At 45.2% G+C, this 27,887-nt stretch overlaps 2 protein-coding genes across 4 annotated transcripts in view; one reads left to right on the top strand and one right to left on the bottom strand.

Moving 5' to 3' along the window:
* Positions 1-27,887, bottom strand: part of LOC121006072 (zinc finger protein 287-like) — a 519,245-nt gene that overhangs the window by 172,097 nt on the left and 319,261 nt on the right. The window lies entirely within an intron of this gene.
* The window catches only part of LOC121006068 (oocyte zinc finger protein XlCOF7.1-like), a 35,576-nt gene continuing 12,029 nt past the window's right edge, over positions 4,341-27,887 (top strand). The window contains exons 1-2 of one of the 3 annotated variants that reach the window (XM_040438958.1): positions 4,341-4,466; positions 20,069-20,212. In XM_040438958.1, coding sequence (XP_040294892.1) covers positions 4,428-4,466; positions 20,069-20,212 — 183 coding nt within the window. In that variant the 5' untranslated portion in view covers positions 4,341-4,427. Of the gene's footprint in view, positions 4,467-4,589; positions 4,663-20,068; positions 20,213-27,887 lie in introns of those variants that run through there. The other 2 variants (XM_040438959.1, XM_040438960.1) reach the window with 2 other exon arrangements.

Below are 27,887 nucleotides of genomic sequence, written 5' to 3'. Positions count from 1 at the left end.
CAAGAACATCCCGTTTGTCCCTGTATTTTAGCAACATCAAATTTTCTGAGCAAACAGTCCTGCTTTCCCCGCGACACACTGTCTGGTCTATAAAGGATTTAGGGAGCCCTTTTTAATTTTGTCTAACTGTGCCACATGTGCCTATGCCTCTGGCAGCAAGGCACTTCAGGTGAGGGACACTATTGTAAAAGTTGTCCAAATATAGATGGGAGTTATATACTTGACCAAATTTGGAATTGTAGTGGTAAACCACTGGCCTAATTTTAAGGTCATAACTGGGGTCGCTTTGGGGTGGACATTCATTATTATTGTTGTTGAAGTGGAGAAATCTTAGACTAACTTCGAAACGGGCCCTGGGCATGGCAAGACAGTAAAGAGGGGTGTTATAAAAAAATATCTTTGTTCCAATACGAATGTATTGTTGTTGTTTTTTTTTTTATAATGCCCATGCTTACGAGAAGGCCCCAAAACCTTTGCAGTTCAGTCGTATCAGTAGGGGTCCATTTGTGGAGCCTTGCAATATAACTGTCTGGATTGGAGCTAATAAATTGCTCTGCATATATATATTTGTTTGTGCCACCATCAAGTTAATTAGGTTATCAGTGAAGAATAATTGGAAAAGATTCGTTTCACTGAAACCTGTGGTATCTACATTCATGCCTAGAGTGGCTGTAAATTCAGGAACCTGGGGCACATAGTTATCTGTGGGGATCCATAAAGAGTCACTTGTATGGGGCTGCGACTGCACACTACCTCATCACTTGAGGGAGATGACACTAAAAATGGGAGTATGTAACAGGTGCCTTGACAGATGAAGGAGCCACACAGTAGGCAGGGGACAAGGCAGAGGTGGCTGTCAACCTGATGACAGGCTGAGAATCTTACTGATCTGTGTCATTGGGGCACAGAAAAGTGGCAATTCGGCACTGAAGAGGTTAATTATCTGTGGAGTGTTTTTTTTTTTACAGTAGCTCCGTCTCTGATCTCTTCCCTGACAGGAACTGACATGATCAGAGAAGGGAAGCACATGTAGCTTTGCCCTTAACTGCAGCAATGAAATATGATAGGTCCATTACTGCAGATGGACCAATCTCAGCGATCGGTAAACACTGCCACTGGTTCCCGCTGGCGTCACTGGTTGCCCAGCAACCCTCGAGTGCCGGCTTCACTGAATTGTCAACACATCGCTCTCTGCTGTGACAGTTTAACCGCATCACGTACATGCGCGTAGGAATGCGGCAAGGTACCACATTCCCCCTTCCCCCCAACGTACAAGTACATCCATGTACATGGTGATGTGGTTAAGCGCTCTCTGGTGTTATTAGCTGTAAAAAAAAAAAAAAACAATAAACACCCAACTCAATAATAAGGATCCTACTGGAAGTTAATTTTCATTCGTTTCATTCCAACTTTATTGTTTTAACAGTTGGATGGGAAAGTTTTTATTAAACCACCCATTGGAAAGATAGAAATATGTTTAAACATAAAACTTACAGCATCTGTAAGTGCTGAGAGAAGTGGGTTCAGACTGCTCTGTCCAAAACCAATTTGTTGATAATATGCGCTCCGTACAGAGTTAGGCTACTTTCACACTAGCGTTCGGGGCTCCGCTTGTGAGTTCCGTTTCAAGGGGCTCACAAGCGGCCCCGAACGGATCCGTCCAGCCCTAATGCATTCTGAATGGATGCGGATCCGCTCAGAATGCATCAGTCTGGCTCCGTTTGGCCTCCGCTCCGCAGGCGGACACCTGAACGCAGCTTGCAGCGTTCAGGTGTCCGCCTGGCCGTGCGGAGGCAAACGGATCCGTCCAGACTTACAATGTAAGTCAATGGGGACGGATCCGTTTGAAGTTGACACAGTATGGCTCAATTTTCAAACGGATCCGTCTCCCATTGACTTTCAATGTAAAGTCAAAACGGATCCGTTTGCATTATCATGAACAAAAAAAAAAAAAAAAAATTTCTTTTTTTTTTTTTTTTGTTCATGGTAATGCAAACGGATCCGTTCTGAACGGATCTAAGCGTTTGCATTATAGGTGCGGATCCGTCTGGGCACATACCAGACGGATCCGACCTAAACGCAGGTGTGAAAGTAGCCTTAAATGCATGGGCTCCGCTAAGGCAACTTATCGCCACCAGTAACGCGAGACTTGTTTAGTCCTGCGCCGTTACAGTCAGTTTTTGCGCATATATTAATGCTTCTAAATCCGAACTCTGGCTCGTTGATGACTGTGGTGCACCATGCATTGTAACGCTGTACGGAGCGCATATTATGAATCGGGTTCAGACAGAGCAGTCCAAACCTGCTTCGCTCAACACTAGTCACCATGGTCAACATATTAAACTGCCGTATGCATACTGCCTTGTAGGTCTGATCATTGTGAATGAGCCTCTGTTACTGCAAACGGATGCACAGTCACAGAAAAATCTTTACTTTTATTAGTATGCAAATTAGACAATTGGTGCACTGGGGTACTGGCCTAGTCTCTTGGAGCACCACCATTACTCTCATGGCCTGATTGACAACATCAGGCATCCTCACTGTTTGGATGCCTGGCCCTGAAATCTCATGATTGCACCGGTGAGACTTCGTCGGAGCATGTGTGCTTCATCTCACAAGGCTCTCCCTACTGAGATCTGCACTGCGTAGGTGCGTATGATGTCAGTCTCCTCCCAGAAGCATCTGCTCCTACAGGAGGAAAGTGACATCGTCAGCACTTCAGATCTCAGCGGGGAGAGCCTCATGAGAATGACCGCACATGTGCCAATAGTCTCACAGGTGCAAGCACAAGATTTCAGAGCCAGGTTTCCAAACAATGAGGATGCCCGAATCTGTCAAGCAGGCCATGTTGGCAATAGCAATGGGAGAAACGAGGAGGTGAAGTGGTGCTCCGAGGGGCCAGGCCTGCCCCCCCAACATACAATCCCATTCTGTAAAATATGACCCCCAATGTACAGCATCACTCCCCCCACTCTCTTCCAACATACAGCCCCATGTGAGTGAGTATCACTCCCCTCGCTTCAGCCCCCTCTAACATCACCCCCTCCGCCTGCAGCCCCTTGAACATACAGTCCCATGTACAAAAATAAAAAAATACCACTCCTCTCCTCACCCTCCCATGTACATATCACTAACTCCTCTCCCTTCAGTTTCTCTATCATACAGTCAAATGAGTCAAATGTAAAGACATCACTCTCCACCCCTTCCAACATCCAGTCCTATGTAAAAAAAAAAATGAAATACATAAATAAAAATCACTCCCCCGCCTTCAGCCCCATAATACATTCCCAAAAACCATTACCAACCTGCTGTCAGCTGCTCTAACACAGTCCAATGTAAAAAACAAAACAAAAATAAATAAATAATAAAAACACACACTCTTCCTTCAGCCCCTCTACCATTTAAAGACATCCCTTCCCTCTAGGGATGAGCAAACTTTGTGTTTCAAGTTCGGAGTACAAGGTTCAGGTTAGCTATGGATTCCGCTATCACAGACCATAAGTTATAGTCTGTGGTAGCGGAATCCATAATAGAATTCCTAGATAACCCGAACCTTGTACACCGAACTTGAAACACAAAGTTCACTCATCCCTAATCCCCTCCCTTCAGCCCCATGTAAAGACATCACTCTCCTCCCTTCAGCCTCTCTACCATACAGTCCCATGTAAAGACATCCCTCCCTTCAGCCTCTCTACCATACAGTCCCATGTAAAGACATCACTCTCCTCCCTTCAGCCTCTCTACCATACAGTCCCATGTAAAGCCATCCCTCCCTTCAGCCTCTCTACCATACAGTCCCATGTAAAGACATCACTCTCCTCCCTTCAGCCTCTCTACCATACAGTCCCATGTAAAGACATCCCTCCCTTCAGCCTCTCTTCCATACAGTCCCATGTAAAGACATCCCTCCCTTCAGCCTCTCTTCCATACAGTCCCATGTAAAGACATCCCTCCCTTCAGCCTCTCTTCCATACAGTCCCATGTAAAGACATCACTCCCCTCCCTTCAGCCCCTCTACCATACAGTCCCATGTAAAGACATCCCTCCCTTCAGCCTCTCTTCCATACAGTCCCATGTAAAGACATCACTCCCCTCCCTTCAGCCCCTCTACCATACAGTCCCATGTAAAGATATCCCTCCACTTCCCTCTCTTCAGCCCCTCTACTATACAGTCCCATGTAAAGACATCCCTCCCTTCAGCCTCTCTTCCATACAGTCCTCCCATCCAGACAGCAATCTGCAGCATCCGCTCCTCTCCACCAAGGTGCTCTAGTCTGGAGGTAGATGCTATTTCGCAAAAGTCTCTCCCGCAATCCTAAGGCCCGCCCCTTTCCCGACAAGACCACGCCTTTTCCGGTGACATCAGACCTACGAAGAGCAGCTCTATTCTAGTCACTACTGTACGGGCTCTGTTCTCGTTCCGGTGGATGACTTCCGGTGAGATCCCGGGAGCGGAGCTGCTGCAGGTCAGTGCTGCGCTCCCAGAACTTCCTAGCAGTTGTAATGGCGGCAGGTGTACAGTTGCTGATACAAGCCGTGTATTAGATGCGCAGCTTGTCATGTGACCGAAGTCACGTGACGCTACACACATTTGTTTACACCCCGCTCCCTCTCTAGTGACTCACGTGGCATTGGGCCACCCAGGAGAGGCTGCGGGCACAGGTATCAGTATGAGGAGTCGCTGGTGCAGAGTGAGACTGTGTCAGTGGTTGGCATTGTCAAATGAACCAGGGGCTGCTTGTGCCATGGTCTACAAGGGGTATGCCATAGGGGCTCTGGTCAGCAGTTAGGCTGTAGGGACATTATGGAGAACCTGGTTGGATAGTTCTCCCTGCAATGGTGTAAAATGCTGGTATACTTACCGCTATCTCTGGCGTCGTTCTCTGCAGCAGTCCCCTGCCCTGTACATGCGCTGCGCCGCTGCACTCTATAAGGGAGCCTTCACACACGGCAGATTTTGTTGCAGAAATTTCTGCAGCTGAAAATCAGTTCATTCAGGTGAATGGGGCTGCGGCAAGCACATGGATTTCTGCAAGCCTCATTCAGGTGAATGGTCCGGATTCTCAGCCGCAGACATTTCTTGTAACAATCTGCTCTGTCGCCCAGGACATAAGCCACTGCCAGAGGTGCCTAACTTTCTCCTCTCCCCTTGGGAGGCGCATGCTCAGTGGTGCCAAGCGTGTATGAGAATGGGGGAGTCACTATTTCATGTGATGCCTATAGGGTGCCTTCACACGTGTCGGAATCCAAAGCGAAAACTGAAACTTTGAAAAATCTTGCTGATTTTGTGGTGGGAAATTCTGCCACGTGTGCAGGCACCTTTAGAGGCATTAGGGCGGGTCACAAGAAGCTTTTTGATAGTTTTTATGCCAAAGTCAGAAGTGGGTTGGAAGGGAATGGACCCACTTTTGGCTTTGGCTCAAAAAAACTACCACAAAAACCTCCCCCCTTATGCCTCATTCCCACAGTCAGCGGGGCACGTTTACCCTGCTAGTACCATTTTACACCTGTTTTTCTGTGGGTTGAAAGTTTCAATTTCTCCTATTTATCATATGTTTTTATGTGAGTTGAGAAATGCATTTTTTGTTCTTTTTCGAGGTGTCGTATCTTCTATTGTTATTCATGTCTGGTGTGGCTTATGAAAGTCGCTGATCTAATGGTTTAAAAAGTCACATTCTCCTCAGATAAGTCACAAATTAAACTGAAAGTCGCATCCATAAATTTTTGCGACTTTTTAAAAATGCAATGCGTTTTTCACTGAAGCCCCATTCACTTCTATGGGGCCAGAGCTGCTTGAAAAACGTAGAATATAGAATATGCTGCGTTTTTCATGCAACACAGAACTGATGCGTGAAAAAAAAACGCTCATGTAAGTCACAGACCCATTGAAATGAATAGGTCCGGATTCAGTGCGGGTGCTATGCGTTCAGGTCACACATTGCACCCGCGCGGAAAGCTCGCTCGTGTGAAAGGGGGCTAAGCCAAGGCGTAAACCTAACAATAAATGCGATTAAATAGAAAAGTCTGTCCGACACAGATAAAATACAACCGAAAGAGGTGCAGCTCAAAACACAGAACAGATGCAGATCCCATAAGTCTGTGGAAGCTCCAGTCCTGGTTTTGGCTCACAATCACTGATGAAAATCACTGACCGAACACTGACGTGTGAATGAGGCTTAAAGCTTAAAGCTTTATGCCATATTCACTCAATCGGGCTAGGGCTACACGACGACATGTGTCGCGTGACAATATGTCATGCGACACATAGGGCACATCTACACTGCAACATGTGTCGCGCGACAATTTTTATAATGATAGTCTATGGTGTCGCATCTTGGGTGGATTTTTTGCTACTGTCGTGTCGCAGCATGTCGCAGTGCGACACCATAGACTATCATTATAAAAATTGTTGCGCGACAAATGTCGTCGTGTAGCCCTAGCCTTAGTGGGGCACATTTACAACTGTCTTATTTTTTTAAGTCTCATTTACCAGCTGTTTTTGCACCCTTTGAGCCTATTTTTTAAAGGTTTTCTAACTTTTGCGCCTAATTTCTATCCTATCCCTAGGTGCGCCTTACTTTGCGCCAGATTTTGTTGTGAAAACGGTCTTATTTCTACGCCACCTAAGGGCTGGAGTACTTTTCTGTCTCTGTTTTGAGTGGTGATTAGCACCAATTTGCCTACTTTCATGGAAAGGTGTGCCAAAATTCAGTTCTCTTGCACCAAATTTTCGTGCACATACTATGTAGACCAGTTTTAGTGAATATGATGTCAGACTTAAAAGACAAACCAAATTTATTAAATAGGACCTTTCACCGCTCCTGACATGTCTGTTTAATAGCTTCATGCATTCCCCATGTAATACAGAGGGTACAGAGAGGTGGTATATTCTAGGGATCGACCGATTATCGGTTTTACCAATATTATCGGCCGATATTCAGGATTTTGACCGTTATCGGTATCTGCATCTATTTTGCGGATATACCGATAACGTATGGGGAACATAGATGGCGCTGCTCTCAGCGCTCTCCGTGTTCCCTCAGCAGCACAGGGGAGAAGGAAGCAGTAAATAGAGATCTATCAGGGTGAATAGGACAAGGGTTCTAGTCCCTTAGGCCTCTTTTACACTTGCGTTGTTGGGATCCGGCATGCACTTCCGTTGCCGGAGGTGCCTGCCGGATCCGTAACAACGCAAGTGTACTGAAAGCATTTGAAGACGGAACCGTCTTCCAAATGCTTTCAGTGTTACTATGGCACCCAGGACGCTATTAAAGTCCTGGTTGCCATAGTAGGAGCGGGGGAGCAGTATACTTACAGTCCGTGCGGCTCCCCGGGCGCTCCAGAATGACGTCAGAGCGCCCCATGCGCATGGATGACGTGATCCATGTGATCACATGATCCATGCGCTTGGGGCGCCCTGACGTCACTCTGGAGCGCCCGGGGAGCCGCACGGACGGTAAGTATACTGCTCCCCCGCTCCCTGCTACACTTACCATGGCTGTCAGGACTTTAGCGTCCCGGCAGCCATGGTAACCACTCTGAAAAAGCTAAATGTCGGGTCCGGCAATGCGCCGAAACGACGTTTAGCTTAAGGCCGGGTCCGGATCAATGCCTTTCAATGGGCATTGATCCCGGATCCGGCCTTGCGGCAAGTCTTCAGGATTTTTGGCCGGAGCAAAAAGCGCAGCATGCTGCGGTATTTTCTCCGGCCAAAAAACGTTCCGTACCGGAACTGAAGACATCCTGATGCATCCTGAACGGATTTCTCTCCATTCAGAATGCATTAGGATAATCCTGATCAGTATTCTTCCGGCATAGAGCCCCGACGACGGAACTCTATGCCGGAAGACAATAACGCAGGTGTGAAAGAGCCCTAAGGGGGCTAAAAGTTAGTAAAAAAAATAAATAAATAAAATATTAAGTATAAATGAGAGAAAGATTTACAACAAAAAAAAACTACACATTAACAATAAACATATTCAATTTCAGCAGATTTGTGTAGGAATTTTTCTTTTTCAAAAATGAAAATTCACTGAATATCGGTATAAATTATCGGCTATCAGCCTGAAAGTTCACAAATTATCAGTATCGGCCCTAAAAAATCAATATCGGTCGATCCCTAGTATATTCAGTCATGAGTAAGGGGTTGTGACCCCCGAAACGTCACGCATGAACTAGTGTGGTATAGCTCAGCGTCCTGTGAGCCATATATGTCTTTTATCAAGAAGAATAAAGCTACAAATATATTGAAGATACTTCTGAAGCGTGAGTAACTTTTTCCTCATACGCTTGATCATAATACCAATGAATGGTGGCTGAATTGTATGTGAGAAACTACAGAGGGGAGGTAAACAGTTGGGGGTGTCTCTGCATAGTCTGACAATGGCAGCACTGATTGGATGGAGTGAGTCTGTGCAGGTACACCCTCCCCCCAACTGGGTACCTCCCCTCTGTACCCTTACTGCAGACTGCTAGCAATTCATTCATAACATCTAGTAGAAATAATAAAGGAATGGCACAACACAGAGCTATAAGAATAGAGGCTCCAGAATTGTTATTACATTGGAAATGCATGAAGCTATTAAACCAGGCATGTCAGGAGTGGTGAAAGGTCCTCTTTAAAGGGAACCTGTCACCTGGATTTTGGGTATAGAGCTGAGGACATGGGTTGCTAGATGGCCGCTAGCACATCCGCAATACCCAGTCCCCTTAGCTCTGTGTGCGTTTATTGTGTAAAAAAAACAGATTTGATACATATGCAAATTGACCTGAGATGTGTCCTGTATGTGAGATGAGTCAGGGACACGACTCATCTCAGGTTAATTTGCATATGTATCAAATCGTTTTTTTTGCACAATATAAGCACACAGAGCTATGGGGACTGGGTATTGCGGATGTGCTAGTGGCCATCTAGCAACCCATGTCCTCAGCTCTATACACAAAATCCCGGTGACAGGTTACCTTTAAGGTAGGGATCGACCGATATTGATTTTTTAGGGCCGATACCGATAATTTGTGAACTTTCAGGCCGATAGCCGATAATTTATACCGATATTCTGGGAATTTTCATTTTTGAGAAAAAAAATAAATTCCTACACAAATCTGCTGAAAATTAATGTTTATTGTTAATGTGTATTTTTTTGTTTATTGTTAATGTGTATTTTTTTGTTTATTGTTAATGTGTATTTTTTTTTTTTTTATAAATCTTTTTCATTTATACTTAATATTTTTTGTGTTTTTTTTTTTATAAACTTTTAGCCCCCTTAGGGACTAGAACCCTTGTCCTATTCCCCCTGATAGATCTCTATCAGGGTGAATAGGAGCTCACACTGTCCCTGCTGCTCTGTGCATAGTGCACACAGCAGCAGGGAGCTGAACATGGCAGCCAGGGCTTCAATAGCGTCCTGGCTGCCATGGTAACCGATCGGAGCTCCAGGCTTACACAGCTGGGGCTCCGATCGGAGGAGCACGGGAGAGGGGATCCTGTGGCCACTGCCACCAATGAGTAATGGTGGGGGGGGGGGGGGGGGGGGCGCACTGCGCCACCAATGTTTTTACTATTGGCCGGGATTGGGATGGGGGGGGGCACTGCGCCACCAATGATTCATATTGGGGGGGGGGGCGCACTGCGCCACCAATGAAGATAAGTCTCTCAATCATGCTGGCTGCAGAATCACATAGCCGGCTCCCGACCTCTATGAACTGTAGCTGCGATCCGCGGCACCTGAGGAGTTAACTACCGCGGATCGCAGCTACAGTTCATAGAGGTCGGGAGCCGGCTATGTGATTCTGCAGCCAGCTCCCGCCTCCTGTATATGAATGAATGAAAGGCTTATCTTCATTGGTGGCGCAGCGGCCACAGCCCCGCCCCTCCTCTATGTTCTCTCCTCTCATTGGCGGCAGCAGCACAGGGGGAGGGAGACACGGCTTCCTTCTCCCCTGTGCTGCGGAGGGAACACAGAGAGCGCTGAGAGCAATACGTTATCGGAATATCGGCAAAATAGATGCCGATACCGATAACGTTCAAAATCCTCAATATCGGCTGATAATATCGGCCAAACCGATAATCGGTCGATCCCTACTTTAAGGGATAATAAATGAGACACAAATTGAAGAAAGACTTTTTTTTTTTATTCCAAAAAAGGTGAGCTTGATAAATGTGCCCCAGTGTTTGGTCAGTGATTTTGAGCCAAAACCAGGTGCGAGTCTATGCACAGATCAGGTGCAGACCTTTCCTTTATAACTTATGTCTGCGGAGGCTCCAACCCTGGTTTTGGCTCACAATCGCTGATGGAAATCACTGACGTGTGAATGAGACTTTATGCTTTAGGGTACGTTCACACAACGATGTTTTGCAGTCCGCAAGTTGTGGATCTGTAAAACACACATTTTGCGGAATGCATTCGGCTAGCCCTATGATAGAAATGACTATTTTTCCCTTCACCCATGACAGCACCACGTGAGAGAGGATCCGCCCCCACAGACAGGAAACCTACAGAATAAAAGGGCGGACACTCTCCTCCCAATTCAGTGTGGTTTCCTGTCTCTGGGGAAGCCTGCAGCTTTTCTTTCCTTACAGGTCCTTCCCTCTGGCGGTGCTTCCATGGATACTATCCCCTCAATACCTGCGGTCCTGAAGCTAGGAGAGGCATCGGCAGGATGCTATGAGGACGGGCAGAGGCGCAGTGAATCCCCGGAGGGGTTGATGTGTGCTGGAGCTTACGGTGCCTGAGGATCGTTTGAGGCACGAATGCCGATACAAGAGGGAGGAGGAGGAGCTTCCGGCAGAGTGCCGAGGAAGTCCTTTCTGGTCACGTGATCGGCGCACTGCGTCGGTCGTGGCCTCATCAGGATACGCCTATTAAGAGGCGCGCTGTGAGTTTTTTCTCTGGCGTCCGGCACAGGCTATTGCAGGAGAGTGTTCACGGGCTGCCAGCTGCTGCACCATGGAGGAGGACAAACTCACTGAGGAGTCTGCGCTCCCTCCTGCATCGGTACCTCTAAGGGGGTGAGTGTTCTGGGCTTTTAGCTTAGATTTTGTGTGCTGATACACTTGTACTGCTGTTTTGCACCTAGGAAGGTGGTGTCTAAAAAGAGGCATAAAGAATGTGCTCTGCGTAAAGTGGGTCTGTCTTCTGACTGGGAGAAGAAAATGTGTCAGCCGTGCATTGATAAAACAATGGCAGAAGAGTCACCATCTTTTTATGTATGTCTGCAGCAATTGGTTGGATCTGAGGTCAATTCTACCCTATCGTCCAAGAAAGGGGGGGGGAGAAAGACCCTAGAATGAAGCGCAGGGAGTCGGCACAGGAGCAATTATCATCTTCAGATGAAGATTCATTCCTCCTTATTTGGATATTGTAGCGAGTCTTCCCTGTCGTCTGCTGAGGAAGGTGAAACTAGCGGCAGGCCGTGCTTTCCCATGGAGGATACAGAGAAACTCCTAAAAGCTGTGCGTGCTACTATGTGCATGGAGGAGATAAGAGCCCAGGTCTATACAGGACATTATGTTTGGGGGGCTAGAATTCCAACACCACAGTACTTTCCCAGTTCATAAAAATGTTACTGCCTTGATTAAAGGGGTGTGGAGAAAGCCTAATAAGGGGGTTTTTATCTATAAAAAAATCTCAAACGAAAATATCCATTTAAGGAGGAGGACTGTGCTATCTGGGATAAAGCTCCTAAGGTGGACGTGGCAATCTCCAAAGTCTCCAGGAAAACAGTGTTGCCCTTTGTTGATATGGGAATGTTAAAGGATCCATTAGATAAGAAAGCCGACACTTTTCTTAAGGGAGCTTGAGAGGCCTCAACTTCCTTGTTTAGACAAAGCATAGCTTCTACTTGTACAGCCCGGTCTCTTATAGTATGGTTATCAGAGTTAGAGGACCAACTAAAGAATAGATGCCCTAGAGAGGAAATTCTAGCATCCCTGTCAACAATAAAAAAGGCAGCCGACTTCCTGGCAGATGCCTCTGCCGATTCTGGCAGAAAAGTCCGCCACTTTGTCTAATTCAGCACGCAGGGCTCTTTGGCTGAAGAATTGGGTTGGCGACCTTCCACCAAAGAACAAGCTATGCGGTGTCCCTTGTGAAGGGGAATACCTATTTGGGCCTGCCCTGGATGATTTATTAGACAAAGCGGCCCTTCAGAAGTGGTCAGAATAAAAGTCCAGAGAAGATAGATTTCGTAACCAAAGGAAGGGTAGAAGTTTTTTCTTCAATCAGTCCTTTGGGGACAAAAAGAAACAAGATCAACAATGACGCCAGGGGACAGGTAGGGGGCAGATTAAGAAATTTCTTTCATGCTTGGGCCCGAATTTCCTCAAGTCTGTGGATTCTGGAAACCATTCTCAACGGATTAAAGTTAGAATTCAGTCATGCCCCTTTAGTAAGATTCTTGCCTACAAAAGATCAGCCCTCAACATTAGGTGTTTCTGCTATGGAAAACGAAGTTCTAAAATTATTATAAAAATCAGTTTTAATCCCGGTGGCAGAAAAAGATAGGCGAGGGATATTACTCCCCCCTGTTCCTGGTAAAGAAACAAGATGGCTCATTCAGGGAAATAATAAACTTAAAAAAATTAAACCTTTTTCTTCAGATAAAGAAATTCAAGATGGAGACTATAAAATCTGTCACAAACTTACTCTTCCCTCACTGCTTCATGGCAGTGCTAGATCTCAAAGATGCATATTTTCACATCCCGATTTTTCCAGAACATCAAATGTTCCTAAGAGTCGCTGTCAAAGTAGGTCGGTTGAGACATTTTCAGTTCCAGGCTCTACCGTTTTGGCCTTTCTATGGCCCCAAAAGTTTTTACAAAAATCATTGCAGAAATAGCTCACATAAGGGAGAAAGATTGTCCTTTTCATACCATACCTGGACGATTTTTTAATTGTAGGAGAAACAGAATATGCTTGCAGGATGGCAGTACAGATAGTGTCAAAGATCCTAGACAAACTAGGTTGGATTGTAAACCAAGAAAAGTCAAGGCCATGTCCCACCAGGAGACAGTCCTTTCTGGGGTTGATTTTAGACTCTTCATGCCAGAAATGTTTTTTACCAGAAGAGAAGTTAATTCTCATCCAGAAAAAGATCTGGCATCTGATTAGGAATCCAGTGGTCACACTAAGGAAAGGAATGTCTATCCTGGGATCACTCACATCGTGTATTCCGGCCGTGCGATGGGCGCAGCTCCACTCAAGAGCCCTGCAGTGGGAGATTCTGTCTCGCTGGGAGAAGAACGATTCTCTACAGAAGAAGGTGAAAATCTCAGATGGTACTCTCCAGGACTTGACTTGGTGGCTGGAGAGGGAAAATCTAGTTCAAGGGGTGCTATGGAGACTAGAAGACATAGTATGCCTAACTACGGATGCGAGTCCCTGGGGGTGGGATGCGCACATTCAGGAAATTTCACTTCAGGGTCAGTGGAGCAGTATTAAAAAAAAAGGGTCTTCCAACCTGAAAGAATTAACAGCTGTTCGCCTGGCAATGGATTCTACTTTCCCAATGATAAGAGGCAAGAATTTAAGGGTTATGACAGACAACAGTACAGTTGTATCATACCTGAACAAGCAGGGAGGTACGAGGTGCAGGACTCTAATGCAGGAAGCCAGGAAGATTCTCTTTCTGGCAGAAAGAGACTGTGCATCAATATCGGCGGTACATATAAGAGGTGTGGACAACAAACAAGCAGACTTTCTCAGTCGTCACAGTCTCTCTCAGGGCGAGTGGGCTTTAGATCCTTCCATCTTATCTTATATGAAGGATGGCCTTATGCCTATCCCATGCATGCTTAAACTCCTTCACTGTATTTGCAGCTACCACTTCTGCAGGAAGGCTATTCCATGCATCCACTACTCTCTCAGTAAAGTTAGGCTACTTTCACACTTGCGGCAGAGAGATCCGGCAAGCAGTTCCGTCGCCGTAACTGCCTGCCGGATCAGGCAAAATGTATGCTAACTGATGGCATTAGTAAGACTGATCAGGATCCTGATCAGTCTTAAAAATGCCTGATCAGTCGAAAAAATGCATTGAAATGCCGGATCCGTCTTTCCGGTGTCATCCGGCAAAAACGGATCCGGCATTTATTTTTTCACCTTTTTTTCAGTCTGCGCATGCGCATACCGGAAGGACGGATCCGGTATTCTGAATGCCGGATCCGACACTAATACATTCCTATGGGAAAAAATGCCGGATCTGGCATTCAGGCAAGTCTTCAGTTTTTTTAGCCGGAGATAAAACCGTAGCATGCTACGGTTTTCTCTTTTGCCTGATCAGTCAAAACGACTGAACTGAAGACATCCTGATGCAAACTGAACGGATTACTCTCCATTCAGAATGCATGGGGACATACCTGATCAGTTCTTTTCCGGTATAGAGCCCCTGTGACGGAACTCTATGCCGGAAAAGAAAAACGCAAGTGTGAAAGTAGCCTAATACTTCCTGATATTACTTTTTAACCTTTGAGCCTCTAGTTTTAAATTAGAGGGTCAAAGGTTTAAAAGTAATATCGGGAAGTATTACTTTACTGAGAGAGTAGAGGATGCATGGAATAGCCTTCCTGCAGAAGTGGTAGCTGCAAATACAGTGAAGGAGTTTAAGCATGCATGGGATAGGCATAAGGCTATCCTTCATATAAGATAGGGCCAGGGGCTATCCATAGTATTTAGTATATTGGGCAGACTGGATGGGCCGAATGGTTCTTATCTGCTGACACATTCTATGTTTCTATGTTCAGAGAGATAACAGCCCTCTGGGGACAGCCGGAGATAGATTTATTTGCTACTCACCAGAACAAGAGAGTTCAAAAGTTATTTTCCCTAGATCCAGCGGCATCCCCCTGTGGAATCGATTCTCTGGTGCAGAAATGGAACTTTCCCCTGGCCTATGCATTTCCTCCTCTTCCCTTGATTCCTCGCGTGTTGCGAAAGATCAGAGAAGACAGAGCAAGGGTCATTCTCATTGCTCCCTTTTGGCCAAGGAGATCTTGGTTCACGTGGCTCTGGATCATGTCTATATCGGAGCCATGGGTCCTTCCAGAGATCCGGGGCCTGTTGAGCCAGGGTCCAGTAGTTCATCCAGACTTAAAGGGACACTGACAGGCCCAAAAAGCATATTTATGTATATATATGACAGTACAGGTCTTATAAAGTGTATTAGAATCATCTAAGTATCCCCCCTGTCCACCTTTATAACTACAGTAAACTGAAGTTTTATAACCTGCTTGAATCGTCTTCAATCTGCCCAAGGGGCGGCGTTTCATCTCAACTTGCGCCCAGCCAGCCTCGCCCCAACTGCCGTTTGAAGCGCCGCCCAGCTCATCAATATTCACTTCGCTGGGCGGCTACTAGTGTCCCCGACGCAAGATCCGGCGCATGCCCAAAACAATACTATGGGCATCGGCCTCCGGCTCATCTTCAGCACATGCGCCCGGCACCCTCACTGGCCGGGATCGCATCGCGCCTGCGCACAGTCTGATTCTAAGAGACCGATGCAGCCTCTGCTTTATGCGCATGCGCCGGGCACAGTTCATAGCAGCGCTTCAGAGCGCTACTCTGTTACATCTCAAAAGGGGTTAATTAGTGCACAGGCGCGATATGATTAGTGCTGATTAGTGCGCCGCCCAGCGAAGTGAATATTGATGAGCTGGGCGGCGCTTCAAACGGCAGTTGGGCGAGGCTGGCTGGGCGCAAGTTGAGATGAAACGCCGCCCCTTGGGCAGATTGAACACTATTCAAGCAGGTTCTAAAACTTCATTTTACTGTATTTATAAGGTGGACAGGGGGGATACTTAGATGATTCTAATACACTTTATAAGACCTGTACTCTCATATATATACCTAAATATGCTTTTTGGGGCTGTCAGTTTCCCTTTAAGAAATCTCCACCTAACTGCCTGGAACTTGAGATGTTCCTGTTAGAAAGGAAGGGATTCTCCAATCCTTCTTAAGAGTAGAAAGAAAATAACTGTTGCCATATATGCTAGGGTGTGGCAGAAATTTTTAGATTTTGGGCATATCCAGATAAATGAAATTCCACCTTCAGTGCCCATCCATTTAATATTCGAATTTCTTTAAAAGGGTCTGAACCTGAACCTGGGGGCTTGCAAGTAATACCTTTTAAAAAGTTCATGTCTCAGCCCTTTCAGCTCTGTTTAATCAGGACATAGCAGAATGCCCATAGGTTTCAAGATTCTTTTAGGGCAGTAGGGCATTTAACCCCAATAGCGCCAGCTAGACCTCCCCCTTGGGATTTGGACCTAGTCTTAAAAGCCCTAACTCTTCTCTCCCCCCCCCCCCCCCCCCCCATTTGAACCAATTGAATCCAGTTCTGTCAAAAACCTCACCTTTTTAAACACTACCGTCTGGATCTGAATTCTTCTTCTCCTTCAGGTTCCTCCTTTGGGGAAAAGGTTCTCCTTTCTACTCTCCCACCCTGATTTTTCCTTTGGGAACTCTCTCGTGGTGCTGTCATGGGTGAAGGGAAAAATGATGATTACTTACCGGTAATTTGATTTTCCAGAGCCCATGACTGCACCCTTATATTCCCTCCCTGTTGGGGTTTTCTTTTCTGTGTGTTGGTTCTATATTTACACGGTGTAGCATAAATTTTTTTTTTTTTAAAAATGCTTGGATATCACACTGAATTGGGAGGAGAGTGTCCGCCCTTTTATTCTGTAGGTTACCTGTCTGTGGGGGGCGGATCCTCTCTCACGTGGTGCTGTAATGGGTGATGGAAAATTTAATTACTGGTAAGTAATCATCATTTTTGTCCAGTATTTGTGGACACGATATTTGCTCACAATCACTGATAGAAATCACTGACCAAAACACTGATGTGTGAATAAGGCTTTAGAGGTGCAAACAAAAATGTTTGTATTCACTGACAGCAAACAGAGATCTTGAAAATGATAGAGAGAATTGTTCATATCTCCAGTTATTATTCCTTCTGTTCTTTTCCGAACAGTGATAACAGACGCAGTGTTTCTGTCAAATAATAGAAATTAACGGCCCTCAATGGACTCCAGTTGACTATACAGGAGCTGCCTGGTTTCATTAGAACGTGACAGGCGGTGTTTCTCTATGAAAAACACAAAAGGCGCACCATAGGGTAGTACAGTCCAGTTAAGTAAATTAACAAAAGATACTCCAAATTCGAGGCTCACCTTAATGTGTTGTGCAATCAATAGGCACAACACTACTGAAGGCTTGAAGGGGGTCATAAAAGGCCCCCAAGGCAGATGGTCATGCAGCCAGGGATGTACGCACTTCCACGTAGGGATGCCTGGAGTCCCCAAGAAGGCGGATAGATCCAAGTAAAGAGAAGAAACTCCCACGGCGCAAAAAACTGTCTTTGATAATATAAACTTGATTTAATAATTCGGCTGGTGGTGCAACGCGTTTCGGGGCAGAAGACACCCCTTCATCAGGTACAAACTGCTCATACAGTTTGTACCTGATAAAGGGGTGTCTTCTGCCCCGAAACGCGTTGTACCACCAGCCGAATTATTAAATCAAGTTTATATCATCAAAGACTGTTTTTTGCGCCGTGGGAGTTTCTTCTCTTTACTTGGTTTCATTAGAAGGCCTGCAATTTTACTGGACAAGCAGAGTCCACCATGTGGCCCTAAAGGTGCTTCCAACACAGATGTGAACATAGGCTATGGGTGGCTTCACACAGTGTAGATTTAGGCCTCATGCACACGTCTGTAGCAGCTTCATACAGGGAGTGCAGAATTATTAGGCAAGTTGTATTTTTGAGGATTAATTTTATTATTGAACAACAACCATGTTCTCAATGAACCCAAAAAACTCATTAATATCAAAGCTGAATATTTTTGGAAGTAGTTTTTAGTTTGTTTTTAGTTTTAGCTATTTTAGGGGGATATCTGTGTGTGCAGGTGACTATTACTGTGCATAGTTATTAGGCAACTTAACAAAAAACATATATACCCATTTCAATTATTTATTTTTACCAGTGAAACCAATATAACATCTCAACATTCACAAATATACATTTCTGACATTCAAAAACAAAAACAAATCAGTGACCAATATAGCCACCTTTCTTTGCAAGGACACTCAAAAGCCTGCCATCCATGGATTCTGTCAGTATTTTGATCTGTTCACCATCAACATTGCGTGCAGCAGCAACCACAGCCTCCCAGACACTGTTCAGAGTGGTGTACTGTTTTCCCTCCTTGTAAATCTCACATTTGATGATGGACCACAGGTTCTCAATGGGGTTCAGATCAGGTGAACAAGGAGGCCATGTCATTAGATTTTCTTCTTTTATACCCTTTCTTGCCAGCCACGCTGTGGAGTACTTGGACGCGTGTGATGGAGCATTGTCCTGCATGAAAATCATGTTTTTCTTGAAGGATGCAGACTTCTTCCTGTACCACTGCTTGAAGAAGGTGTCTTCCAGAAACTAGCAGTAGGACTGGGAGTTGAGCTTGACTCCATCCTCAACCCGAAAAGGCCCCACAAGCTCATCTTTGATGATACCAGCCCAAACCAGTACTCCACCTCCACCTTGCTGGCGTCTGAGTCGGACTGGAGCTCTCTGCCCTTTACCAATCCAGCCACGGGCCCATCCATCTGGCCCATCAAGACTCACTCTCATTTCATCAGTCCATAAAACCTTAGAAAAATCAGTCTTGAGATATTTCTTGGCCCAGTCTTGACGTTTCAGCTTGTGTGTCTTGTTCAGTGGTGGTTGTCTTTCAGCCTTTCTTACCTTGGCCATGTCTCTGAGTATTGCACACCTTGTGCTTTTGGGCACTCCAGTGATGTTGCAGCTCTGAAATATGGCCAAACTGGTGGCAAGTGGCATCTTGGCAGCTGCACGCTTGACTTTTCTCAGTTCATGGGCAGTTATTTTGCGCCTTGGTTTTTCCACACGCTTCTTGCGACCCTGTTGACTATTTTGAATGAAACGCTTGATTGTTCGATGATCACGCTTCAGAAGCTTTGCAATTTTAAGAGTGCTGCATCCCTCTGCAAGATATCTCACTATTTTTGACTTTTCTGAGCCTGTCAAGTCCTTCTTTTGACCCATTTTGCCAAAGGAAAGGAAGTTGCCTAATAATTATGCACACCTAATATAGGGTGTTGATGTCATTAGACCACATCCCTTCTCATTACAGAGATGCACATCACCTAATATGCTTAATTGGTAGTAGGCTTTCGAGCCTATACAGCTTGGAGTAAGACAACATGCATAAAGAGGATGATGTGGTCAAAATACTCATTTGCCTAATAATTCTGCACTCCCTGTATATTGCGGACCGAAATACAGGCATGGGGCACCGTGTGCGCCGTATTACGAATGTGGACCCATTCACTTGAATGGGTCTGCAATCTAGGAGATACGGTGTGGCACGGAGCCATGTTTTTTGTGTGGTTTTTATGTTGTTGTTTTTTTTTTTTTTTGTGCAGGTTTTCCTCAAATCTCACCCTTAGGGCTCATGCAAACGACTGTTGAAGAAAAGCAAAGTGTACATGAGATTTGTCCAATCTCATACACTTTGCTGGTACTGTATTACGCAATTTTTTTTCCACACAAAAATCTGTGCAGAAAAAACGCACGTAATCTGCACCGCGTGCAGGCACTTTGTTTCACCTAGTTTGCCCTTCTTGAAAAATAGGGCTATCACCATGACCCTAAAGTAAAGATATGGGGGGAGATTTATCAAACTAGTGTATAGGAAAAATGGCTTAGTTGCCCATTGGAAAATGAAAGGTGGAATCTGATTGGTTGCTAGGGGCAGCTAAACCAGTTTTCCTTTATACCAGTTTGATAAACGTCCTAATGGTGTCTATAAGCTTAGCTTGGCAGCCAGCAGATATGTATCAGTTATTACTGATAAGGGTCATAACCTGCTTTGTGCATCTTGTAGTTTACACCCAGAGAAGTGGACACAACATAGTCCACTGGTGACATAATATGATGAAGGCATCAGGATTGCTTCCATGGTATTAACAACTCCAAACCACTCAGTCCTTCCCCCAATATTCTTATCGGGTTAGACGTAGGCTGAAAGTAATCTTTATTTAATCCACTGCAGGGTCCTGGACGGCGCTCCCACATGCCCTACAGTCCACTGCGGGAACTTCGGCATATTTCACAAATGATGGACAAGGGTGGGAGTACAGTTATGGAGATGATATTAAGTCTCACCCTGGAGATCATCTGTGTGCTGACTGGAGAGGTGAGGGATTCTGGGACTCATGTCACAGTAACGTTTCTCAGTGTATGGGAAGTCATTGATATGTGGATGGAAAAGTAATACGTTTGGCAAACCTGAAAAACTCATAGCTAATCTTTTAGACTTCAGAATGCAGAGCCTTAAAGGAGTCGTCCAGCCGTTAATGTTAATATTGGTGACCTATCTCAGGATAGGTCATCAATTAGTCTGCAGCTATCGATTTATTTTTGTAATCAAGTATTTTCCAGATTACTCAGAGTACTTAATCGAGTACTCTAATAAGAAAAAACTAATTAAAAGAATGTTTTCCTTTATAAAAACTCATACCCCCCCCCCATACCATCATTCCCCCCCATACCATCAATCCTCACAGCACCATTAGGCCACTCCGTCCGCTGCCATCGGGGTCCCCCCCCCCCCCCCCCCCCCAGTGCCATCATCTCCCCTTTCTAGCTATCAGTCCCCAGCGCCAGTGAAGTAAAACGCGTAACTTTCCTGTAGGGGCACCGCAGACACTCCGCAGTTGCATCGTCTTCTTCACGCTCTGTACATCACACAGCGTCAGGTCAGAGTGAGCGCTTACGTGCCCTACATCCTGACGATGTGTGTATGTCAGGATACAGTGCGGTGCCGGGCAGCGGGAGACCATGGAGCGTGAGTAATAGCAAGCGCTTCACTCATGCTCCGTAGTCACATGGCACAAACGAATCCTCGATGCAAAAAATTTGCAGCGAGTATTTTTTGTGTCGAGTTACTTGATTTAATCGAGTATTCGTTTCAGCCCTATCATCAATATCTGATCGGCAGGGGTCCGACTTCCGATCAGCTGTTTGACGAGGAGGCGGCGCACCTGGTCTTCACACTACGTCTTGTCTCCTGTGGAGCGGTGGCGTAGTGTAATTACAAGCATTTCCTCTATTCACTTGAATAGAGCGAGTATGTGTATTACATTGCTCTACAGAGAGGAAATGCAGTGTAATGAAGAGGAAGTGGCGTTCACATGGAGCACCACCACCTCTTCTAACAGCTGATTGTGGGGGTGCCGGGTGTTGAGACCCCACCGATCAGATATTGATTGCCTATACTGATAGTTATAAATATTGAAGGGGTTTTCTAGGTTTTCCTAAGGATAGGTCATCAATATCGGATCGGCGGGGGGCCAACTCCCAGCACCCACGCTGATCAGCTGGTTGAAGAGAAGGCTGCAGTCCTCCCTTCATTGTTTACCTGCTCGCTGTCGACATCACAGCCGCGAGACAAGCTGTCCCATTCACTTCAATGGAACGGCTTGTTCCTATACACTTGAATGGGAAGGAGCCGTCCCATAGAAGTGAATGGGACGACTTGTAATTACACCTGCTCACCGCTGTGATGTCGACGGTGAGCAGGTAAACAATGAAGGGAAGGCTGCGCTCGCCAATCTGATATTGGTGACCTATCCTTATCTATCAATAAAATTCCGAAAAACCCTTTTAACCGCTGGACAACCCCTTTAATTTGCACTTAGGTTTTTTTTTTTTAAACATTCTCTTTTTATTAAAGTTTTCAACATAAAATCATATTGTCACATATACTTTTTAAGTATTTAGGAAAAAGGCATGACCAGTGCAACTGGTCTAAATGGCAAGTTAGTGCAAGTCACAAGTATAACCTCTATCCAAAGATAACAAGTGGTTCGCAAACCTAACTTATCATGCATTGTGAGATTGCAGGTACCATACAATGGATTTCCCACTTAAATGAACATACATAAAATAATTTAACATAACTAAAATTGGGTTTAAAAAACCAATACAAAATTGTTAGACAAAAAACCTAAGAGTCGAGGTGGTTCACTATCTATACCTGGTCAACCACATTCTGAAGTCTATCTACCAGAGAAAAGTGTGTTATATATCTGTTTTCCTTCCGCAAAAGCTGTAACTATATCTTGAGACCCATGTTAATATAGAGCCTATTCTTACAAACAGATTAATTCCCCTCTGGGTTGTCAGGAGTTCTGCTCCTCTAATTCTTCCGTATGACGTTATCCCAGGGTCACTGTTCCTGTTGAGTAACCATATGCGACAACCAAGGTTGCCAAGTTTTCAAAAACCTCTGTCTATTGTGAGACTCCCAACTGGTTAATTCCTCCATTCTGCATAAGTGATTCATTTTCTCATACCACATGGCTATAGTAGGCGGTTCTGTAGTTCTCCATAAAGCTGGGACCAATAACTTGGCGGCTGTTATCATATGTGTCTGTAGATTATTTTTATTAGGAGTAAAGTTGCCCTCTGGCCTCCACAACAGAACTAAGGGGGCAGTGAGTGACAGGTTTCCTGAGCAGATCCTATTCATAGTCTCCTCCACTGAATCCCAAAACTGTCTAATTTTATGACAATGCCACCATATATGGGAAATGCTACCCACATCCTCCTTACATCTCCAACATTCACTGGAGCTGATTAAGTGGATTTTCCGGAGAAATTCAGGTGTACGGTACCATCTGGTTAAGGTTTTGAGTGAATTCTCCTGCACTCTGACACATCTGGAGAAACCATGTGAATGTGACAGAATAAAAGCTCTGATAGGGTCATCAAGGCTTATCCCTAGTTCCTTCTCCCATTCTTTAAGGTAAGTGGGCGGATTATCTCCTCTTTTTTTCTAGAATCTGTCTGTATATTAAGGATAAAGTTTTAGTTGGCAATTTTGGCAATAGAACCATAGTCTCTAACCAAGATGGATCTATCTTCGAATGTTTTTTAGATAAGTTAAACTTTTTGCATGTTACTTCAAAGTCCCATTTTTGAATATCTGATCCTACTCCAGGTGGCTCCCCTCTGAGAGATTCAAAGATATCAGTGGTGAGAGGCAGTTTCAAAAGGTCCCCTACTTTGAGCTCTGATACAGAATCCCATACCGGGTTGGCCTCTATAATTCTATCTGATAGGACATAGGGCAAAATATTGAGAGGTGTAATAGGGAATAGATCTCCTTTGCTAAGGTTTAACGCTAATGACCTCTGACACTCCTTAATAGTACTCTTAGTTATAATACTTATAATTTCCTGAGTGTTTGAAGTTGGAGGTTTATGCCATAACAAGTGCGTACTATTTTTCCCCAGTATCTCTCTTTCAAAGCGTACATGTAGAGGATTATCTCCAGTTCTAGTTAAAATCAACCATCTCTCTAGATGGATTGCCTGAACATAGGCGGAGATATCCGGCAGAGAGATTCCTCCATGTCTCTTCTTCCTTATAAGTAGAGAATGAGGTAATCTAGCATTTTTGTTACCCCATAGATATTTTCCCATAATAGATCTCAATCTGTTCAGGAATGATCTGGGTATTGTTATTGGGAGGGAGCGAAACATATAAAGTATTTGGGGTAGGATGTAAGAGGTCAATACGCTTTTCCGCCCTAACCATGAAATTCTAGGTAATAGGGATTTATTCAAGAACGTTTGCACTTTTGCTAATAACGGAGTGTTGCACTTAGGTTTTTAAACTTTCCAACTACTTTATGATCTGTATTAGGGTTTCATCGGGTATATAGATTCATTACACATAGAGTGATCTATTTCATGCGCTTATTTCTTTTAATGTTGATTATGGATTACGTCTAATGAAAACCTAAAATTCTATGGGACACATTTACTAAAGTGTCTGCGCCTGTAAAATGCCTGTTTCCGACTGTCTTATTTTTAAGTCTCATTTACCAGCTTATTTTTGCAACTGTTTTGGAGGCATTTATTCCTGTTGAGCCTAACTTTTGGGCCTGATTTCCAACCAATTTAGGTATGTGCTCCTTATTCTGTGCCAGATTTTGTTGTAAAAACCGTCTAATTTCAATGCCACCTAAGGGCTGGAGTACTTTTCGGTCTCTGTTTTGAGTGGTGAGTTGCGCCACAATTTGCCTACTTTCATGGAGACGTGCGCCAAAATTCAGCTCGCTTGCGCCACATTTTCCATTCCATCCACCATGACGGCCACAAGTGAGATGACCCTTGACCTCTATAGGGTCAGGAATATACAGAGTGAGTTTAAATTGCCCCCAAACCTCCTCACCCTTAGTGTTATTCCTGCCCTACGGGATAAGCATACAGAGCGAGGCCACCCGGTGGGGAGAGGAATATTCCTAGGCTTTTTTACCTTCATCATCCCGTGCTGCCTTCCCGTGGTTAAGACTGAGCAGTGGGGGCAACATGGACGCTCACTCTGGCTCATACTGGGGCCTGCGCTTCTTACTATCGCGGTCCCCCTTCCACTTTTGAGGTAGGAAGCAGACCGCTGATGTCGTATCTATTTGGGACGCGCGTGTGTGCTGCGAAAGCCGGTGCTGCATTGATCCTCTGGGCTGACAGGCGGGGAAGGCGGAGCTATGTCGCAACATGCCGGACACATCAAGGTGAAGTCAGGCGCCGGGAGAAATGAAAGTGGTGCTCATGCAGCTCTGAGGCAGCATCTCCACCACTATGTCGGCGTCTGAGACTCCAGCATCCGCCAGGAGGGCCCTGATCCCGTGAGAAAGCGTGAGAAAGAGAGACCACATCCAAGGGAGATCAATGGATGAAATTTAATTGTGATCGAGCGGAAATGTGAGAGAAGCTATTAAAACGGAAGAATTTAAGGAAAGGAGGTAGTCACTACCTCCCGACTCGGGGAGGTAGTGACTATAAATAACAATACAGGACTCTTAAGATGTCCTGTTATTGGAATGATTAATAAAAAATTATAGGGAATGTCACTGGGGTATTTTGGATTTGGAAACGTTAGACAGGTGCTGCCGCTTTGTTGACTCTAGATAAATTCTGCCTAATCGCACGTCCCCGTGATGTCCACGATCCATTTTGATATCTTCTCTATCAACTTTAGGAGTTCTTTTCTGAGCGTACCATGTTGATCATGGTTATCGGCGAATCAGGGTTCCACGCCGGAGAGGGAGTGTGAGAAAGAGATACCACATCCAAGGGAGGTCAATGGCTGCAATGTGATCGAGCTGAAATGTGGGACAAGTTATTAAAGCAGAAGGATTGAATGAAAGGGCAAATTAAAGGGAACCTGTCCCCGGGATTTAATGTATAGAGCTGAGGACATGGGTTGCTAGATCGCCGCTAGCACATCCGCAATACCCAGTCCCCATAGCTCTGTGTGCTTTTATTGTGCAAAAAAAACTATTTGCATATGCAAATTAACCTGAGATGAGTCCTGTATGTGAGATGAGTCAGGGACAGGACTCATCTCAGGTTAATTTGCATATGCATCAAATAGTTTTTTTTACACAATAAAAGCACACAGAGCTATGGGGAATGGGTATTGTGGATGTGCTAGTGGCCATCTAGCAACCCATGTCCTCAACTCTATACCCAAAATCCAGGTGACAGGTTCCCTTTAACCACCTGAGCTCCCCTAGCTTAAACCCCCTTAATGACCAGACCACTTTTTACAATTCTGCACTACACTACTTTCACGGTTTATTGCTCGGTCATACAACTTACCACCCAAATGAATTTTACCTCCTTTTCTTCTCACTAATAGAGCTTTCATTTGGTGGTATTTCATTGCTGCTGACATTTTGACTTTTTTTGATATTAATCAAAATTGACCGAAATATTTGCAAAAAAATGAAATTTTTCACTTTGTTGTAAAATTTTTCAAATAAAACTACATTTCTATATAAATTTTTCTCTAAATTTATTGTTCTACATGTCTTTGATAAAAAAAAAATGCAATAAGTGTATATTTATTGGTTTGGGTAACAGTTATAGCGTTTACAAACTATGGTGCAAAAATGTGAATTTACGCATTTTGAAGCAGCTCTGACTTTCTGAGCACCTGTCATGTTTCCTGAGGTTCTACAATTCCCAGACAGTAGAAACACCCCACAAATGACCGCATTTCGGAAAGTAGACACCCTAAGGTATTCGCTGATGGGCATAGTGAGTTCATGGAAGTTTTTTATTTTTTGTCACAAGTTAGCGGAAAATGATATTTTTTTTTTTTGTGGAAAGTCTTATTCCACTAAATTGTGACAAAAAATAAAATTTTACATAAACTCACCATACCCCTCACGGAATACCTTGGGGTGTCTTCTTTCTGAAATGGGGTCACTTGTGGGGTATTTATGCTGCCCTTGCATTTTAGGGGCCCTAAAGGGCTCATGCACACGGACGTTTTTTTTTGCGGTCCGCAAAACGGATTTCCGTTGTTCCGTGATCGTTTTTTCGTCCGTGGGTCTCCCTTGATTTTTGGAAGATCCACGGACATGAAAAAAAAGTCGTTTTGGTGTCCGCCTGGCCGTGCGGAGCCAAACGGATCCGTCCTGACTTACAATGCAAGTCAATGGGGACGGATCCGTTTGACGTTGACACAATATGGTGCAATTGCAAACGGATCCGTCCCTGTTGACTTTCAATGTAAGGTCAGGAGTCCCTATTATACCATCGGATCTGAGTTTTCTCCAATCCGATGTTATATTTTAACTTGAAGTGTCCCCATCACCATGGGAACGCCTCTATGTTAGAATATACCATCGGCTTTGAGTTAGATTGTGAAACTCAGATCTGACAGTATATTCTAACACAGAGGCGTTCCAATAGTGATGGGGACGCTTCAAGTTAGAATATCCGACGAACTGTGTACATGACTGCCCCCTGCTGCCTGGCAGCACCCGATCTCTTACAGGGGGCTGTAATCCGCACAATTAACCCCTCAGGTTCCGGACCATAGCCCCCTGTAAGAGATCAGGTGCTGCCAGGCAGGAGGGGGCACACCCCCCTCCCTCCCCAGTTTTAAATTCATTGGTGGCCAGTGGACCCCCCCTCCCTCCCCTTTATTACTGTCCATTCATTAGTGGACAGTAATGCGTCGCACAGACCTTTCACTTACCAGTAGGAGGAGCGCCCCGCCGGTCACGGACATCGCAGGTAAGTATAATGCTTCTAAAAATTGCTAAGTAACCATGGCAACCAGGACTGCAGGAGCGTCCTGGTTGCCATGGTTACCGATCAGAGCCCCAGCTCCGATCGGAACTCTCCGCTGCCACCAATGATAGGGGGGGGGGGGGGGAAATTTAAATTAGGAGGGGGAGGGAGGGGTGGGCCGCACTGGCCACAATCTCTTACAGGGGGCTGTGATACGCACAATTAACCCCTCAGGTCCGGCATCTGAGGAGTTAATTGTGCGGATCACAGCCCCCTGTAAGAGATCGGGTGCTGCCAGGCAGCAGGGGGCAGTCATGTACACAGTTCGTAGTATATTCTAACTTGAAGCGTCCCCATCACTATGGGAACGCCTCTGTGTTAGAATATACTGTCGGATCTGAGTTTTCACGAAGTGAAAACTCAGCTCTGAAAAAGCTTTTATGCAGACGGATCTGCGATCCGTCTGTGTGAAAGTAGCCTACGGATCACGGGCGCGGATGCCAATCTTGTGTGCATCCGTGTTTTTTCACGGACCCATTGACTTGAATGGGTCCGTGAACTGTTGTCCGTCAAAAAAATAGGACAGGAAACGCGGATCACGGCCGCGGATGAACAACGGTGCATTTTCCGAGTTTTCAACGGACCCATTGAAAGTCAATGGGTCTGCAGAAAATCACGGAAAACGGAACAACGGCCATGGATGCACACAACGGTCGTGTGCATGAGGCCAAAGCGTGAGAAGTAGTTTGGAATCCAAATGCGTAAAATGCCCTG

This window comes from Bufo bufo, chromosome 6 (genome assembly GCF_905171765.1).
Source record: "Bufo bufo chromosome 6, aBufBuf1.1, whole genome shotgun sequence".
NCBI classification, from domain to species: Eukaryota; Metazoa; Chordata; class Amphibia; order Anura; family Bufonidae; genus Bufo; species Bufo bufo.
This window is presented reverse-complemented; position numbering and strand designations above follow the sequence as displayed.